Below are 13,928 nucleotides of genomic sequence, written 5' to 3' on the forward strand. Positions count from 1 at the left end.
TCACAACTAGGGTCGTATAGTAAAAGTGGGCTTTCTTTAGTGTCATATTTCAATGCATCAATCTTCGCGAGTTCATATAAAAATTTTCAACGTCGTTCAACAAATGCATGAAAAATTGTTTCGGCCATTAGAAAATACCAAAATCTTTTTTTAAAACACACAAGATGATATGAACTATTAGAATTAATCGAATATCTTATACATCGTTTACACTCAGAGAGCATTACCCCTTGATCAACTGTTTCGTTTTGAAATCGTTTTTACAAATGATTCCTTTCGAAAAGTAGAAAATGAAACTGAATATATCGTTATTTCACCTTGATGTTAAGGCTACTTCAAAGATGTGTGAAAATTCCCATGATTTTTTTATGTAAATAACAAAATCGTAATACACAAATACGGTTAGCAACAATAACAATGCACATAAAAATTAACTACCAGTCTTATGATACACAAAATTCCATTCCAGTGAATGTCTGTGTATTCTACTAGATCACGTCACGTGGTCACAATAAATTAAGCTCGTGGGAATCAGCTGGGAAGACGCCTACTACGTTTCCTGAGCACTTTACAACGAAGGGGAGTCCTCAGTTCTCTCCAAACCTTTAACATTTCAGAAATAGAGACGTGATGACCAGAGATCATATCTTTAAAGGCACAACCTGTTGAGGGCCTTTTCCAATGTGCAAACCCTCTCATATCCAACCTTCTAATTCCTCTCTTAGTTGCACAGACCCCTGTGATGAAGACATCTTCCATGACAAGAAAAGGTACGTGAAGACTTGTTTCATATAACTTAGGAGCAATGTCCCCGCTCATCCCATAAGCTGTTCCAGATAGGTAATCGGGAAAAACACTACCAGGAAACTGTGTTCGCGGCACATACCATTTAGCAGAAGGATTTCTGTTTGGTTTAGCTTTACGGAATAAAACTCCGAACATGATATTCCTCTTGTCATGTAATTTTCTGATAGCTATGAGCAAATTTGGAACATTAATAAACATGTCATCATCAGTCTTCAAAACGTACGGAATATTCCTACAGAATTCAGTTATCCATCGAAGCAACATGACAGACTTGATAGTGAGGTTCTGATAGGAGTCCACAAAGTTTTCCTGAATGATATCAGAATAACGCGAATTTTCTTCCGCTACAAGTCTTACAACTGTTTCATTGTTTGTTGTGCCTAAAAGGAATGCAAGGCGAACATTTCCGGTATTGTTCGAGGCAGTGGCCACAGAACCCCAAGTGGACCGAATAGTTTGCCTTTGTAGAAAGTTAGACACACTACTGCACACTAGAATTAGAAGGGTGAAGTGAGTTCCCTTGGCTGGTGTGCAAAAGTCTGGAGAATGAATAAAGATGTAGGGGTGTGGATTGATGAAACTGCTTCTTGGAGTAGGTTTCATTAATACTACAGTAGTGGAGAAGGCGGAAGTGGTCACTCTTTCTGTGGATAATGGGGTAACAGGCGGATTCCAATCTGCTACCACAGCAACACCGTCACTGCCCACTATAGCCAACATTTTGCTGGAATTCAAGTACAGGATACCCACGATGATATTCAAAAACAGCACGAATGTGACAGTAACGAATCGCCGAGGAGCCATCCCTTACTTGTAAGTTATCCTGAAAATAAATAATAAAAAAAAATATATATATATATTTTATCGAAAGATTCATAAAACTGTAATAGCACTGTAAAACTGTAATAATTAACTTTAACAAATAAACACTACATTAGTAACCTTACCCTAAAGTTAAAATTGTGCCATTGGTTGACAGCAAGTATTTACTAGTTAAGTTTTAGCATTCTCTACCAAACACTGCAATTATATTCTCGTCCTTTTACCAATAGAATAAAGCTTTGCATAAGACACATTAATTAGAGAAAATCATTTGTATAATATTAATGGATGATATACTTAATGAACTTACTAGATAATATTAAAATCGTCATTAAAATGAAGTCATTAATAAAGGTTGGCTTATTTTTTCTGGAAGGATAATTAATAATATCATTCATCATCATTACGTAAATAATTTTCCCTTATTCCTATGATTATGTAGGGTTTTTTTTGCAGCGGGTCTCTTATCTCTTAAATGAAGCATAGCTCTGTTCGAAAAATAAGCAGGGGACTTCGAAGAGGCAACACGGTAATTACCATCTTGAATTTTAATTTACCACCAGTGTGGAGAGAACCTGGTTAAAATCTAGTCAACTAAACAAAGTACATACTGAGGCTTTTTCATATAGGGTTGTGTTCGCCTGTCTCACGTAGAGATTTAGATTCCTTCTTTCATTCTACCTTGATTCTTCCTATAAAAAAAAAAAGTAGAACAGAGACCAAGAACTACCACACAATGATGTGTTTCCACCAAAACTGCCACATGACTAATCCAAACAGTCCAGCTAAATCCAACCAACAGTATTCGTATTCGCATGATAATAAATAAAAAGAAGTCGTCAAATAATACACTGTCTTCGCAAAATTAGATAATTCAGTTATGTTTTAGTTATTTATTGCGAATATCATAACTGACAGATAACAGAACCGGTATTCGCCCCTCCCCTAATCAAGCGCTTTAGCAAAACGCAGGTGCAGTGTAGCGTGAGTAGATTGGACGTGCTCAAAGAGCGATTTGTACGATGTATACAGGCCGTTAAACAATATCCTCTCTCTCCTCCTAAACTGCGCTAAATAAGGCAATGGTAAGACCTCATTTGGAATATTCTGTCCAGGAATGTCAATGGCAGCTTAGTTGGTATGCTACATCGCTGCCGATTGAACATTAGAACTCTGAGGTCGATTCCCGTCGACGACTAGAGGGATCTCTAAAATCGTCTTCAATCGTGGCTGTACTTAACTAATCTCAGGCGGAGGAAATAAGACTTCCTCATTAGTTATTCAGGGATTTTCAGCCCGCACAACATGCAAATGCACACTTAAGGAAAAATTCACTATATGATTAAGGTAGCAACAGGTTTTGGAGCTGTTAAAATATAATTTATATAATTTGTGTTCGGTATGAAGGCAATCAAACTGTCATTATTATTATTACTAAAAAAGAAAACAAAACTTTCTTATTAAAGATAGTAATAACGGTATGACTGACAAAAGTTATCAACTCAAAAAAGTTTCCATGATCAGTAGAAAACAACGAGAGACAACCATAATATAGCGAGACCTACTGTATCGACCTATCTTATCGAAGATATGGAAAGGATATGTGTCGCGTTAAAAAGTTCTTTATTTAAACTCTTGTCCAAGTATTGATAAGAAGCAACGCAAGCTTTCTGAATTTTCTCGTGTATTTCTGAAAACTACGTTGTACTGCTCCATTTAAAGAGCATCTATCCTCAAAGAATATTAAAATAAATCGGGGATGGCATGATTGGGCATTTTCCTTCGTTAGATATAGCCAACAGTTACAAAGTTCTCAAGAAGAATAATCAGCTACCGAAAAAAAGAAGCCCACACCAGAACACCACCACCAGGGAAGAAACTGATTGAACACGATGCAAACGGGATAAATCGTTCTTGTTTCCTCCATACTCGCAATTATCCGATGTTTGTTCACATCAAGGGAAGGAATTCATCGTTTCTGATCATGAAATATCTAGATTTGCAGCATCCGTTTTGTTTGTCGTTTCGGGTTTTTGCAATCCACGACCATCGAATACATACCTTTGGCATAATAAACACGGCTGTTGCCCTAAAGGGTATTTGGGTACAGGCAATAATGCATCTCGCCAATATTGCTTCTTTTTCCTCTTTTGCCTAACAACACAGAAGCTGATCAGCTCTACTTCAAGGCAAGTACATTTCCATTATACGTGAAGGATTGGTTCACGCTGATTAGGCAGGAAGCAGTCATATTGCGATTTGTTTTTGTAATATTGTGGTAGGGCAGTGTAATAAAATAAAATAAGCTGAATTATGTACACAAAATCTTACATGAAAATATACACTGCTCTACCATTAATATCCAGACAAAAAAAAAAAAAAAAAGTGCTTTTATTGTGTCATTTAATATTTTGTGCTGAAACCTTTTGCTCTTATGATGGCTTTCAAGTTCGCGGCATACTCTCAACAGGCTTTTTATAAATGTCTGGTGATATGTTTTTCCACTCGGCCTTTAACGCAGCCACCAGTGGTGCCTCCGTAGCCTGGTGGACAGGAGCAGCCGTGCGTAGCACACGCTTCTTGATTAGACCGGGGTTCGAGCCCGTGACCACCAAATACGGAGGATGCGGAAAGGTCAGAGAATGACCACGGCATATCCCCGGAGCAATATGGCCTAAGTTGCTAATTCTCCTAAAAACCAAATAACATAACATAGCAGCCACTAGTTCGGCGTTCTTTGGGCGATCTCGGCGTGCACGTACCCGACGATCCAATATATCAGAAAGATGCTCGATCAGCACTCTGTGCTGGCCAATCCAACTTTTCCACACCCATGTCCTCAAACCATTCTGTTACGACCCGAGCAGTATAGCATGGCGGTTTGTCTTGCTGATACAGGTATGGGCCTTCCCCGAAGTATTGCCATAATGTTGGAATTGCATAATTGTCCAGGTTGTCCTGGTATTGCACAGCACTCATGGTTTTGTCGATAACGACTAATGGACCCAAGCCAAACAATGAAAGGAGCCCAATACCATGACACTGCCTCCACCAAAATTCATTGTTGGGAGGATACAAAATCAGGAAGGAACTGTTCTCCTGGCATTCGCCACACCCAGGAATAGCCATCAGACTGGTAGAATGCGAACCGCGACTCGACTGTCCTAGAGCAGCGAATCCTAGAGCAGTGGATTGTTTTCCACTGCACTAGGATTCGCGCTCCTTACACCATGTTAATCAGCGTCTGGCATTTGTTGAGGTGATCAATGACTTGTGAACAACTTCACGACCATTATAACCCATATCATGGAGTGTCCTTTCTATTATACTAGTGCTGATATTACTACCGATAGTCTCACAGAGTGTTTGTGTGACTTGAGATAATGGCAAATTACGATTTGGCGCCCAGTTCTTCGAAGAATTCTCTGTCCCGTTCTGTTTGTTTTCGGGGCATTCATTTTTTGGCAGATTCAGTCCCATTCCTCTTCAATTTGCGTATGACGTCACTAACCGTTGATCTAGGGATCCCTAGAGTGACTGCGATGTCTCGTACAGAACACTTCCTTATGTGGCATCCTACTATCATTTCACGTTGGAAGTCTGTTAAACGTGTCATCTTGCATGCCCACTTTTGCAATTGTCTGTTCGAAGCCCACTGTGTATATTTATAGCAGGTTCCGTGCCGTGTTGCATGCAACTGTTTCCCCATCCATGGAGGGGTGTCCGGATATTTAATGGTAGGGTAGTGTATACATAAAACAGTGAAGGGACGGATAAGAGGTTGCTGAACAAAAATCAGTTATTATTAGGAGAGAGTAAATGACCCCTATCAGCTAGCATCAGTAGTACGAGATGGATTCAATTGCTTGTTATATTACGCGCATGCACGTGGATTCCTGAAATTCTTGAAATTGGGATAGTTGTCAGTATTAACTTATTCGGAGTATCATCCACCGAAAAGTTCTCTTATATAACATTTTTATAAAAGGATTCTTTGTAGCTCAGAAAATTTCGACTTAAACGCCATTAGACAACATTATTTCCTAAACTATAGGCTATTTGGAAGATGGTGTTCGTTAGAAGAATGCCGAACTGAAGGTATAGAATAATCACAGACCAGTTTTCAATAGTAACAAGGAGTGCATTATTACCAATTCAAATATATGCAATTGCCAACGAAGCAAGATTCCAAAATTGCATTACCGAATTAGATTCGGACAAAAGGCGACACGGCGTAAGTCTCATTAAAATAAAAGTGATTTAATTGGTTCCCAGGAGCCTATCTGCCCTCGTGAAATGGCTACATTATTGCCATTCAGACCATCTCCCTAGGCACACTACGTGGTTTCAGCAGCAATCAGCTAATAAGCAAATCATGCACGTGAAAGCTGCCCACGCATGCTTAGTGAATTGAGGCCGATCTGATTTCTACTGGGAGTTCATTATTTTCCAATGTATATGTTTCACTATGGAAACGCTCCAAAATATACAATAAATCTTGATCATTATGTCCGAAAAGAAAGACTCACTAAAGCAATTTGGATCTATTGCTAAAACTTAAGGTTTAAACCTCACCCATTTCTCGGTAAATTACCAGATGATCTGAGCTCTTATACATTAATCTTGCAGTAATTGCTAATAGTGCTGCCCTTTACGACAATTTTGTTGACATTGTAGAATACGCCCTTGCGCTACATTCCACTGAGCCTTCCCTAAAGCGCTGAAGCTGTAGTATTCCCTGTTATAACTCTAAATTATTCTTGAAAAATGACGCAGATTGATGCTAGCCTCTTCATTCTTATAACTGGGAGGGTTTTATTTTTTATAATAATCTTTAATTCGAAGTTGAGCACGTTATATCAACCGAGAGAATCTTGAATTGAAATCGGCGGCTTTTTTACATTCGGAAAAGTTACAGAAGAAAGTTGAAATTAATAGTGTCAATGATTAATAATTGAGTTTACAGAAAAAAAAATCTGTTTTACATACTATTACATTGTAAATACACCTTGCTTAATTAGCATTAGTAGTGACATATGATGCAAGAAAGCAAGCTTATACAGCATCAGCAAAAAAAAAAAAAAAATTCCATTCACCTATCCATTCCCTCGTGGTACGATCGCCGTCCTATCCTCACACCAGGTGGAAAAGAACCAAGTTCGAGTCCCGTCAACAACAGATGGAAATTTGTTCCAGCAACAATCACTCGCTGGCTAAAGGCAAATTTGAATTTATGCCCCCTTAAGTGCGTAATTTGAGCAAGAGGAAGAATCCCATAAGCACTGAGCTTGTTAAAACCATTCAAAGCCTTAAGCAACTCAATCAGATCACCTCGCAGGTGCCTAGTTTCCAGATGCTGCAATTTGCAGAACTTAAGCCTTTCTTGGTTAGAGGACCCCCTTCCTTCCCCTCGCCAATCTAGTTGCCCTTCTCTGTACTCGTTCCAACAGCTCTACATCCTTCCTAAAATGAGGCCTCCAGACCTGTATGCAGTACACAAGGTGTGGCCTGACCATCGCCTCCTCATCCCTGCTAGGAAAATTCCTGTATATCATTAACAAATTCCCATGAGCTGCTCGGGCAGCCTGTCTGCACTGCGCTGAAAACTTCACATCTGACGGCACGATTAATCCAAAGTCTTTGTCATTCTACAATACCCTGAGTGTAGTACCGCACAGTTTGTACGTTACTCTGGAGTTACCGCTACCCACATGCAGTACTTTACATTTCACAATGTTGTTAAACTTCAGTTGCCACATCTTAGCCCAACTTTTCTAGATCCTGTTGTAGCCGCATACCGTTGTTGCCGTCATTAACACCCTGCCAACCTTAGTATCATCTCTAAACGTGGATTTAAGCCAATTATAACTTCATAAATATCATTTATAAATATAGAAAACAACAATGGTCCCAACACTCAATCCTGGGGTACTCAAGTAAAAAATTAGTCCACGAAGAGCAATGTCCATTGATTACCACTCTCTGTCTTCTTCCACTCAACCATCGTTTTATCCATAGCGGCAACGTTCCCTTAATGCCATACTGCTCCAATTTGTATAGTAGACTTCTATGTGTAACAGTATCAAAAGCTTTCCTGAAACCCAAGTATATTTTTTGTATCCAGTTCCTTTGTGACCACATCGTAGTATCCGATCAAAGTAGTCAAGCAAGATTTCCCCTTAACAATCTCCTGCTGTGTCTGAACTATAACTGCAGTCTTGTCTAGATGATACTGCATTGCTTCTTTAACCAGTGACTACGTTACTTTCCCTGGAACAGAAGTTAAACTAACAGGTCTGTAATTACTCTAGTCACCCATTGATCCCTTTTGTGAACTGAAGATACATTTGCGCTTCTCCATTCCTTGGCCACCTCCCCTGAATCCAATGATGCTCTCATAAATATGGCTAAGGGTTTGCTTACTTCCTTTGCTGCCTCCCTTAATATAACTGGATAGATTCCATTCACCCCAGTTGCCATTCTCATGTTTAACTTCAATAATTTCTCCTCCAATTTGCTGTCAGTTATTACAAAATCATTAAGCACCCTGTTACAGTTTGTGTGAATGTAGATGCAAAATACTCATTTAGTTTGTTTGCTATCTGAGCAGGATCATCAACAGTCGAACCATCGAATCAAGTGGACCAATCTGATTCATCCCCTTCCTTCTAGAGTTCACATAAGTAAAGAAGTCTTTGCTGTTTTCCTTTGCATCCTTTGCCAAAGATTTCTGGTAATCTGCCTTCGCTTGCCTAACCTTCTTTGTGACTTGATTACAGACTAGCTTATGTCTACCATAGGATTCTGTGTCGCTGATAATTTATATGTATCTGATGCATTTTTCTTCTTTGCACGAGTCTCATTAGTTTATCTGGCATCCATTTAGGCCTAAACCTTGAACAGTATTTCTCAGAAACGCCTAGTGGCTTCTAAGATTAATTTTCTGAATGTTTCTCATTTATTTAAAAAACGAATCTTTCTGTATTGCTTGTTATGCCACGGTGGTTTAGATCTTATTCAGGGTTTTGGAGTAGCGGTAAGAGAGCAGTGATGAAATTTCAGCAAACTATCCAGGCTAGACGTTAATTTAGATGAATTTATTAGACAGGTTGGTGAAACTCTTAATAAGAACAAAATCCTAGATGATGTCAGCATAGTCTAGTTCTGTCAATTGTTTCATAACTAAGTTAATCATAGTTAGAAACGCTGAGCAAATTCATCAAAAGCCGTGCTATGGACGGTGGATAGTGAGAATTAAGCAAATTTCAGGGACATTTGGTTTTATGAAATATTATATTTTCTATTAAAATAAAGTGATTTAATATAATTTAATAATTTATAATATTTAATTCTATCCACAGATTAGAAGCGTACTGGTTTCCAGCAAAATAGATAAATTATTATTAAAATAAATGGACCTGTCATTCTGGATTCATCTATCCATAAAGTATTATGTATATTCAATTATCTTTATGTCTTTAAATTTTTATCAGATCTAACTTCGTGAGCTTAATATTGTTTTATTAAGATGTACTGCAACTTTTTGTATATAAAATTATTAGCAGTGGAGAAACATTTTACTTGCAATCTTCACTGCGTATGAAACAAAACAAAAGCAAAGCCCAAGATCGCAAGATTTCATTACAGATTTCACCTGAAATAGTAATGGATTGTATCTAGTGGCGAAACTATTGTATTGCAAAACCGAGCAAGTGAAGGACCCGCTGTCTAAAAGGGAAGGGAATCTATAAATACATAAATACCTCGGCTTCATTTAGATTTTCTGCGGGGAGAGGAATGGAAGCTGGGCCTTCAGATAAGCTCTCAGAAATACCGAAATACTGTAAACAAATTTTTATTTTAGGTCAAACAGTTGAAATGTGTAGGCTATGCATGAATATACGAGCAGGTTTCTCTGTACAAAGTATTTGAATACTACATACACTCATGAACCAAATGTTATAACCACCTACCTAATAGCGTGATGCCCTCGACTCCACGAGACCGCGGAAGGTGCCCTTAGGTATCCTGGACCAGCCTTTCACTACGCCGGCAAGTGAAAGAAGGACGTCATGGTCCTTCTTCGGACCATTCCAACCACACTTTCACTATGGCAACCGTCTAACAGCTGATAATGCCTGCGGTTGCTGGGATGTTGGCCCTAGGCCTTTCTATCGCCGCAAACAATTCACTGTTCAAACTGCATCAGGTCCTTTCCTTTCCCCATTGCACAAGCTTCGTAATGACAGACACTACCGTGCAGTCACTATGTATATGCTACGCCGGCAAGTGACATCACTCCTAGGCGCTGTGGGATGCGTGTACTATTGGAGACAGTGATGCTCATAATGGTTTGGCTCATGAGTATATATGCCTTATAAATTTATTCTAAGTGTGGAATACATTTAAGCCACTAGACTCAACTAAATGCAAAAATTAAGCCGCAGTTGTAAAACGAAATAGAAAAAGCGATCCTTTCTGTAAAGATCTAAATAGAATATTTTCTGTTCCCGAACATGTTGATAACTTGTTCAGGAGCAGAAACAACAACATAATGCTGATTGCCATTCAGTTAACTCCCAGTCCTCCGTCGATAGTCCTTGATTACGAACTTATTTCTTTTATATAAATAAAATAAATTTTCTGTTTATACTCCTGGACGACCATCCGGTGATAGGAGTTCACAAGACAGAAATTACAAGAAACAGCACTGTATTTAGTAGTCGCGGGTTTGAACCTCGGTCACTCTGTTGTTTTTAATATAGCACTTTAGCATCGAAGACCATGTTGCTAGTGTACTTACGGGCCGATTTTCATGTTGTGCCAGCTGAAACACACGTGTTGCTACATGTAACCTAGGATAGATGTCCTGGTTTTAAACCTTAGTATATAAATATCACCCCCCTCCCAAGCTCACCGTTGTCCAGGGGGTGACTCTTGAATCGAGCAATAAATAATGCTAATAATAATTCGGCATAACTTAAGAGGAAAACCCTACCAACCTCTATCTGAGATCGGCTATCTACAAGAGCAACCGAAGAGACGTTGAAAGAAATAGTGCATCCAGAAATTTTGTTTGGGGGCTCGTGCATTCCACACTGATTAAGCTTTTACAAGCAAGAATAAACAAATGACCGTACACCACTATGATGAGCCTGTTGGATTGCACAGTGGCTACTTCCTCGATGGATGCCCCGTGATGTCGCGGTATTAGTGTGGTTCCAAGGACTGTATGTGGAGGCTGATTGAAGTATTCCCCTTTACTGTTAACTGCTGGAACGGTTCAGGTTTGAGGAAAAGTCGACTTCTTCATTGAGACCATACTTCCTGGATTGGACTTCTCCTCATTTTTAATCTTCATAGTGGACCTACAAGTGTCAGTTGGATCCTCAGAGATCATCGCAACCTTATGTTAGGACTTAGTATCACATACCTTCATAGCATTGCATTGAGAACGAATTGGTCCTCTACGAGGGAATTTGGGATAACTGTACATCAACACTGTTAGTGATACAGCATTGTAAATAGATTGCGGGGTTGTGGAAAGCTGGCTGGCATAGCATAATACAATAAATAAATAAAAAATAATAAAAAATAAATACAAACAGTGTTATTGGGGGGGTTTAGCTATCCCTTCCTCACCGTGGATGCGCCAATTACTTAAAGAATTCCTACAGTCTCCAACGGGATTAAAACCCAAGCCTCTCCAAACGAGTTATAAGTGGCGAATATACTCTACTATTACGTAGAATTTTTAGATATGTATAAACCTCTGCATGCGTTGGAAATGGGATGGAGAGAATGAACTGGTTCTTTTCTCACAAACGCAAAGTTCTTTAATGATTAACTGACAATAAAGAATTTGTTTCCGCGCAGAGCAATGTACCATCACTAAGGACGAATCGTGGCATACAGTATTTGGTCATACTAGAAATATTATCAAAATCAAAAGAAGTAGCGCTAGATGAACAATAAAGTTGTCATTAAGTTCAACAAATTTATAATTTACAATTGATAGGGCAATACCTGGGATTTATAAAGCCATGCAGAAGAGATCGCTTCGATATAATACTCAAGCATCAAACAAAATCCTCGAGCCACTTAATGTGCAATACGAATCTCTAGCATTCAGTCTTAACAGCTAAGCCTCTGTAGCCCTTGTTAAACATAATATTAACAACAACATAACAGCTAAACTAGTCACACGACCTCAAGTATACGTATGAAATCTTTCTAAACTCTGTGCTTCTTCCCTATTATTATGTTAACAGTGAAGACATCCATCTGTTCGTACTCTGAATTTCTCAATAGCAGAGGGGCGACAAGAACTGAAATTAATGCAGCTGTCTAGTGGATCTCGTAGCGTTGAAACTTCACAATGCTGCTTAAAGGGGCTGGCAATTCTTATGGGTCAACCCCCACCCAAATTCATGTTAACTATTAATTAATTAATACATAAAAAATAAAGATAAAACAAAAAAAAAAAGCTTTTACAGTTAACACGATAACAGACTATATTTTTAGAGTTAACAGCAGCTACGTTTGTCCCTAATCTTAACTCACTCGCAGTCTCAATTGTAACAACGACATTGGCATGGCGTCTATTTAACCCCACTGTCTTGTTTTAATTATATAAAAAAAATATTTTTTTTGCTTCTTTTACTGAATTGATAAAACTGTGATCTATTAATTATGATTTATTAATCCTAATTAAAATATTGTAAGAAAATAAATGAGAGAAACCAATAAGAATAAATTTTTATCGTATCTGTTTCGAATTTAAGGTCACTGACCCCCTCAGATGAAACTCAGACGCTCGTGCATCGTCTGGAAAACGCAGCATGAACGTCTGTAATTTTGTCAGATGTTCGCATTTAGGCGGTGAAATCAAAGCATTAATGCAAGATTAGACACCCGCTGCTAGCGTCTCATGGACTCTACGTGGGAATGGGAGTTACCAAGAAGGAAGGTAGATTCTTTTGCTTACCTGGTGTCTGCTAAACGCCAAACAAAAATATAATGTCTCGTAATTCATATTATATCGAAATAAAAACAGAAAATGAAGCTTAAATTTGATTACTCAGGAAGGTTACAGTAAGGAAAGGTCTGCGTAGCCGAGTGACCAGCAGCAGGAGTGCAGTAGCACACGCTCTTTGAGTCGACCGGGGTTCAAGCCCCTGATAGCTAAATACGGTCGATCTACGAACAACCCGCACTGGACCAGCGTGTCAGATTATCGTCTATTTCCCTCAACATGGAATCGTTGAGAAGGCTTCCATCCTGCAGTGGACTGATAATGGCTGCAATTTACCATTACAGTAAGGAGCGAATGTATTGGCGTTATATAGTGCTCTGTTTGTACTCTACACACGAATTTACAATTAATTATTTCGACATCGAATATAACCTTTAACGAGATTTTTTATTTAGCACCATGCGGGCTTGAACCACAGTCTAGTCTGCTACTAAACTCTCGTGCTTTGACTACTCGATTACGGCGGGTCACAGAAATATTTTTTTTTTGGGAAGGGGCGGCCATATAGGGTCAGAGTAGCTTACAAGATATAGAGAATTAAAGAACAGCACCGTATTTTGCAGTCACATGACTTGAACAAAGGTTAACTCAAACGCGTGTTTATACTATTGCGTTTAACTACTCGGCTACGGCGTCCGGTATCTTAATAACAAACAAAATTTTAGTCGGAAGATTTCTTACAAGTTTCATAAGTGATCGAGAGGCGATAAATCCAAGTTTTCATCATAACTTGGATGTATTACAAACCGATTATTATATGGAAACCAAAATGATTTCTTTTCTACCCTACTTTTGAAATTGATTGAAATCAAGTTTTGCTCTTTTTTTCTCTCACTCTTCCTAATTATTTATTTTATTTGTGCTTGTTATTTTATTATTATTTTTTTATTTCTGAGGGAGGGGATTTTCAGAGGATTTCAAATTCATTAATGAGTTCAGTTATGTCATTTAAGCTAATAATGACAAATATTATATTATGCTTTTTATTATTATTATTACTACTTATAATGATACACTGGTGGGCAAAACTTAAGGACCAACACTATTGCTAAAGGTTACAACCACAAAATTTTTACTTAAGGTACTCTTTATTGATGAGAGTAGATTCAGTCTCAGCAGCGATTCTGGACGTCAGCTAATCTGGCGAGACGTTGGCACACGGTATCACCCCGCAAACATCACTGGAAGGGATCGACATGGCGGTCGAGGTGTGTTCTCGTTTGGGGAGGCATTATCTTGAATGGACGTACACAACTCCAAATAC

The 13,928-nt window shown here is 38.6% G+C and overlaps 1 protein-coding gene across 1 annotated transcript in view; it reads right to left on the reverse strand.

The window, feature by feature from the left end:
- Nucleotides 1–399: 399 nt before the first annotated feature.
- LOC150080458 (beta-1,3-galactosyltransferase 1-like) overlaps nucleotides 400–13,928 on the reverse strand; it is a 46,977-nt gene continuing 33,448 nt past the window's right edge. The window contains exon 2 of the mRNA XM_090380973.1: nucleotides 400–1,630. Coding sequence (XP_090237099.1) covers nucleotides 532–1,611 — 1,080 coding nt within the window. The 5' untranslated portion in view covers nucleotides 1,612–1,630 and the 3' untranslated portion in view covers nucleotides 400–531. The remainder of the gene's footprint in view (nucleotides 1,631–13,928) is intronic.

Source organism: Mastigoproctus giganteus, chromosome 9 (assembly GCF_048544385.1).
Source record: "Mastigoproctus giganteus isolate SK-2022 chromosome 9, ASM4854438v1, whole genome shotgun sequence".
Classification (NCBI taxonomy): Eukaryota; Metazoa; Arthropoda; class Arachnida; order Uropygi; family Thelyphonidae; genus Mastigoproctus; species Mastigoproctus giganteus.